The sequence below is a fragment of the Pinus tabuliformis genome, chromosome 2_2, assembly GCF_031772625.1.
Source record: "Pinus tabuliformis cultivar Carrire ecotype Pingquan chromosome 2_2, CPIR1, whole genome shotgun sequence".
NCBI lineage: Eukaryota > Viridiplantae > Streptophyta > Pinopsida > Pinales > Pinaceae > Pinus > Pinus tabuliformis.
In genome coordinates this window covers 1093536337-1093542024 of record NC_142300.1, presented here as the reverse complement: position 1 = coordinate 1093542024, position 5688 = coordinate 1093536337, and the positions used below count along the sequence as shown (strand labels likewise).

The 5688-nt window shown below is 38.8% G+C and overlaps 1 protein-coding gene across 1 annotated transcript; it reads right to left on the bottom strand.

Annotated features, from left to right (window-relative positions):
- Nucleotides 1–2710: 2710 nt before the first annotated feature.
- On the bottom strand, nucleotides 2711–5114 carry LOC149197208 (uncharacterized). Its single transcript, XM_089405767.1, has 2 exons — nucleotides 4011–5114; nucleotides 2711–3835 (listed from the first exon to the last, which is right to left on the bottom strand). Exons 1-2 carry the CDS (start codon nucleotides 4617–4619, stop codon nucleotides 2747–2749), a joined length of 1698 nt encoding a protein of 565 aa, XP_089261893.1. The 5' UTR covers nucleotides 4620–5114; the 3' UTR covers nucleotides 2711–2746.
- Nucleotides 5115–5688: the final 574 nt, after the last annotated feature.

Here is a 5688-nt window from a genome sequence, read left to right as displayed (position 1 = left end):
CCATATCCAATAGTCTCTTCATACAGTCTTCTGCAATTAAATTCCTATCAGCAATGCTTGATTCCACAGGGGACTCACTCATAGGTTGATCAACAAGATCATTGCATAAACTCTCTTTCCGGGATGCATCTTGAACTGCTTGCTCGTTTAGAGATTCAAATTTAGAATTAAGCTCCTCGAGGCTTTTCACATATTCCTGTTTTTCATAGTTTACTTTCAAGAGATTTTCCTCTAGGCTTTCTATTCTCCTCTTCGAGTCCTCCACTTCAAAGGCAGATAAGTCAGCAATTCTTTGAGCATTCTCAATTTCATGCTTAAAACAAGCTGCATCTTGTTGGGCCTGCGTTAGTGCTCTGCTGAGCCATTCAATCTGAAATTCTGGATCAGTATTTTACATAGATGTTGGCATATCAACATTCTCAAGGATTTGTTCCCATCTTTGAATAAGATGGTTCCTTTCCAACAAAGTCTTCTCCAGTATATCTGACTGCTCAACTACACTACGGTATTTATTTTGTAGTTCCTCGTACTCTTCTTTTAGATCTTCAAGATGACTCTTCCCAGTTTTGTCATCATCCACACTTGTTTCAGACATAGTGTTATTTACTCCAAGAGATGATTTTGCAAGCCACTCAACTTTATCAATTATTTCTTTGGAGTGGATTGCCTCTGGCAAATTCATCTCCCCAAAGACATTTTCAATTTTCTGAAGAAGTGAGTCCTTGTTAGAAACTGATTCCCGAAAAGCACTTGCAGAATTCTGAATATCTTCTAGCTCTAATTCCAGTGCTTTAACACGCTTAGAAGCTTTCATTTCAGTTTCATGCAATGTATCATTTTTCTTCTGCAATTCCTGCAAACATTTTTCTAGCTCATTGGACTTGTCCACTAATGATTGTCTTAGTGTATTGCGTTCCTGAACCAATCCTTTTCCTTTAGCGATGGCCAGACTAAGCTTTTCTCTCACTGATGACAATTTGCTTTCTGTCTGCTCAAGCTCAGTTCTCATTTTGCTGTTATCCATGCTCATTTCTTTAAGATTCTCGTCAAATTTACATAAACGGTCCTTCAGTTCCTTAATTTCTTCTTCATGCTGAGTTTTAATTGAATTCATTACGTTTACTTCTTCATTTAACTGGTCTACTTCCTTTTCTTTGTAACTGAAGACTTCTCTGAGGAACACATCCAAAGAAAGTGTCGGTTTTTTTTCCAACAAGTTTCCATAATTAGAAGCAAGCTCAAGTAAGCATTTATGAACCAGGTTCACTTGTGAAAAAGCTACCTTATACTCCTCAATAAGAAAAAGGAGGCTTGTCTCCAGATAAGACATTCTCTCCGAGCAAGGAACAGATGCCAAAGTCTCATCTTGAATGACTTCCTCAATGGCAGCTATTAACTCCTCTATGGTAGTGTCAAACTGGTGTTTCAAGTCAGAATAAAATTCTGAAGAAGCTTTCATTAATGTTTCCTTTTCTGAAAGAGATTTTCTAAGGGCATCTACCTCCAAATGTAAGGAATCTCTTTCATTTGCATTTTGGGCTGCTTGAAAAGCCATTTCAGTGCATTTTTCATCCAGTACTGTGCACTTACCACTAATCTCTTCAAGTTGGGCACATTTCTGAGATAGCTCAACTAACTTAACATTCATATCTTGAATATCTTGGTCCTTTGAAAACAAAACAGACTCAAGTTCTCTTATAGTGGGTTCAAACTGTGATCTTTCATCCAATGCTTTCTGCAAATGTTTCATGAACTTGCTACAGTCAGCGACCAGGATGTCCAATGCCACAAAAGATTGCATGTTTTCTTCTCCAACTTCACTGGACTCTGCATGCCGCAGACGATCAACTAGCTCTTCACTATGCTCAGTCATCCTCTCTTGCTGCTGGACCAACTTTCTAAGCTGATCATGGATAATAGCAAGTTGTTGTATAGCTGAATCTCTCTCCCCCTGCATCACAGAAACTCCTTAGTTTTTCAAATGAATTCTGCATTTCTGAAATCTCTAAACTATGGAATTCAAATATTACCTGCAAGATTGTACATTTTGCAAGCTGTTTTACTGTAAAACTCACAGCAGTAGCAAGCTGCAAATCAATATTTGAAATTTCTGATTCATTAATAGATTTAGATGGTTGAATGGTTTCCTCAATGTTTTCTGCCTTATGAACTGTTGAATTTTGACAATCAGTTTTCTGAACACCCAATGATGTTTCTTGGTCAGTATACTCTCCATGCAATGGTTCTGTTTGACTCTGCAACAAAGCTGAGTCGCATCTTGCCTCAGGGATAGGTAGAAAGCATTCACCCTCTACCTCTGTTAACATATGTCTATGCTTGCACACATTGCTTGCAAAATTCATATTTTCTGATGTAGCTTTATGAAGCTCAAGTACCATATCTCTCAATTGCTTATCACGTTCTGATTTTTCATCTTGCCTCCTTGATAAATATTCCTTGCAATCATATAGCTCTGCAGAAAGTTTGGCATTCTCCTCAGAGAATCGATTCCTTTCTTCTTCATGTTTTTGGTGGAAATCAGCTTCTTTTTTCATTTGCTCCAGCTCAGCTCTCACTACATGAAGATATTCAGATAGCTCTGCTCTCTCATTTTCTAATTTTTTGACCAAGACCTTGAATTCATCAAGATCATTCATCGCTTTAACCTTTTCAGCCTTTATTTCATGCATTTCATCACTAAGTTGAGATATTTGACCATTAAGTTCATCAGTCAGCTGCCTTGTTCTCATAGCTTCTGTCTCAAGTTGTTCTTTTTCAACCATTGTAGAACATGTCTCCAGCTTATAACATTCAAATCTCTTGTAATCTGTTCTTTAGCTTTAATAGCTTCATCTAGAACAGGTCTCATTTCAGCCAATTCATTTCTTACAAGCTGATTTTCTTGTTCTGCCTTTGCCATATTCTTTGCATGCTCATCAAGCTTCGTTAAAAGATTGTGATTTTCATCGTTGAGACTTTGTTCTTGAGTTCTGAGTTTTTCTAACATTTCAATATAATTTTCTTCTCTGTCCTTGGCTCTCTTGATAAATCTTTCAACTTCAACTTCAAGACAAGCCTTACCTTCTTTGATTTCACCCACTGATTCCACTCGTACATTTTGTTCAGCTTCCTTGATTTTAGAAAAAGCGGCTGCTTTCTCTGCTTCAAGATCCTCTAATTTCTGTCGCAGAGTCTTAAAATCAAGTGGACATTGATTCCCATTCTTTGTCAAATGTTCCCCATCTGTTTGAGATATCTGGGGTTTCTCTTCCAACAAACCAGTTGCTTTTTCCAAGTCTTCAATGTAAGTCACTTTTGTCTCAGAATCACTGGCAACTGCAAGTGTACCTTTCTGTTCAATGGAATCATGAAGATTCTGCTGTGTAATTTCCAGGGTTTTGCTTTGCAGCTGGGATCTCAAGTCATCCGAGGTATTTGCCATTTCTAATTTCTCCTGTTCCAAGTCATGAGCCATCTGTCTCAATTGCTCTTGTTCTACAAGTAGTGAAGCGGGTTTTTCAGCTTCTTCACCGCATGCATAAAGTTTTGATAACTGACCTTCCTTCTCAAGAAAATTACCCTTCAGAAGAAAACTAGACTCTTCCAGACTTGCACTTCTACTTTCCGTCAGATGGTCAAGCGCATCCACAAAGGACTCGTCCATGCTCATATTCCTGTTCTTGTCACCTTTGAAGTGATGTAGGGTATCAACATGAGAAGGCTGTGAACTGCAATTTTTTAAAAATGCAACAGGTATATCCTCACTACACTGTCCAGCTCCCCGTAGCTCTCCATGTTCATCATTTTTCAAGTCCAGAACTGGAGACCTGACTTCCTGCAAAACCCTAACCAAAACAAGGTGAGCTTATAAATGAATAAAGACATCCTCAGTGCCCAATATATAAGAAAATCAAAACAGCAAACGAGTTTATTTCATCCCCTGCAGCAACTTTGTCCTCCAAATGAGCTTTTTGGCTCTCTTAAGAGCCTTCAGAAAAATTTAGATTTACCTGTTCTAATTCATTTGCATTATCAAACTCAAGAATTGCAAGCTCAACATCGGTGCTCTCCAGAGCGTGTACTTGCTCTTGCAATTTAGGATCTCTGTATGGCATGCTATCTTCATCTTTTCCCAATTCAGAAAGTGAATTCCCTATACCACTGTGTTCAGGTGCAAGATCTCTAACAGCATAAACACTAATTGATTCCCCTTGTAAGGAAGGAGAGTCCATATCATTGGTGAAGCTTGAAGGAGAACTATGTACGGCTACATAAGCTTCCAATCCCTGCTCTACCAGCACTTCTCTACCTTTGGAACCTTCCTCCTCTTCCCATGAAGCAGACACAATTGAACCATCAGGCCTAGAGGGACAACTGTTATCCCTGGAAAGACCATCAACTACCAAATTAATATTCTCTGCTCCCCCAGACTGATCAACCACCAAATTAATATTCTCTGCACCCCCACGCTGATCAACTACCAAATTAATATTCTGTGCACCCCCAGACTGATCAACTACCAAATTATTATTCTCTGCACCCCCAGACTGCTCTCCCATGGCAATTTCTGTCTGCACAGCACTAGAGGACTTCAAATTATCACTGGTGTCTGATAACATTGGTAATACTATATCACCTGGCTCAGAATTGGGTGTCTTCCCTGGATCTGAAGCATTTTGCCCAGATAACACATCGTCCCCAATTTAATGTCCTGCCGAGGAATGCATAATCCACCGCTTGCAGCGCCGATTATGAATTCCTGCCTGCGTGAAAAGCCCAGCCCAATCTAATATCCTACCAAGGAATGCATAATCCACCGATTCCAGCGAACCCTTTCCTTGAGAATTCATGCCTTCTGCTACAAGTACTCAGACTCAGAGAAAATAATTAACGGAGAAAATTTTTCAAAACACAGTACGCCTCGTATCCGGTACGCCTATCTCAAACCCCTGATATTTCGAGAAGATGAAACTATTCGATGCCAAATGAAACGCCCAAACCGTTTGGGCAACCCTTTTGAATCAACGATCAACGGCTGAAATTGTTGCAATCGTCTAACATATAATCGTGTGGCTTACAAGATGACAGGTAAGCAGAGAGGGGAGTTGATCTCAGAGGGAACGCCTTACGGCGTAACAAGAGAGGATTATAAGCATGCACAAATGAAACTAAACACCATAGAGGAGGTCAATAAAGAAAAAGAAAACAAATAAAGAACAGGATACTTATCTTTTGTGAAAAATGTGGAGAAGCTCCCTCTTGATTAACCTAGTCTCTTGAGGGATCCCTTTACATCAAAACAACTAAAGAACAAAACATAATAAATATATAAACCCTAGAAATCAAATATAATGGAAAGAACAATAGCCTAAACTATAAGCGGAGGATATATAAGGCTTAATAGAATAAGTCTTTGACTTTGGTGTCATCATTTTTAGACTTCTTTTGAGGATTTTCGTTAGCTGCAACATTAGCTTGATCCCTTTCTCTCGTTATTTTTAGGATTATCGGGACATTAACTCATGTAGTGTCCCATCTTATGACAATTGTAACATTCTATTTTGGATAGATCACTCTTCTTCTTTGACCCTTTAAACATCTTAAATCCTCCTTTCTTCTCGACATGAGTAGAGTAGGCATTTGTGGTATTTTCTTTTTTTCTTGTTTACCCTTTTTCATGGATAAATG

What these genes read in the sequence shown, in the direction of transcription:
- LOC149197208 (XM_089405767.1), bottom strand. Translation starts at nt 4,619, where the DNA reads ATGTTATCAGACACCAGTGATAATTTGAAGTCCTCTAGTGCTGTGCAG. An exon ending in ATGCAAATGAATTAGAACAG is followed by an intron (nt 3,836 to 4,010) that starts GTAAATCTAAAT and finishes AGGGTTTTGCAG; the next exon opens with GAAGTCAGGTCTCCAGTTCT.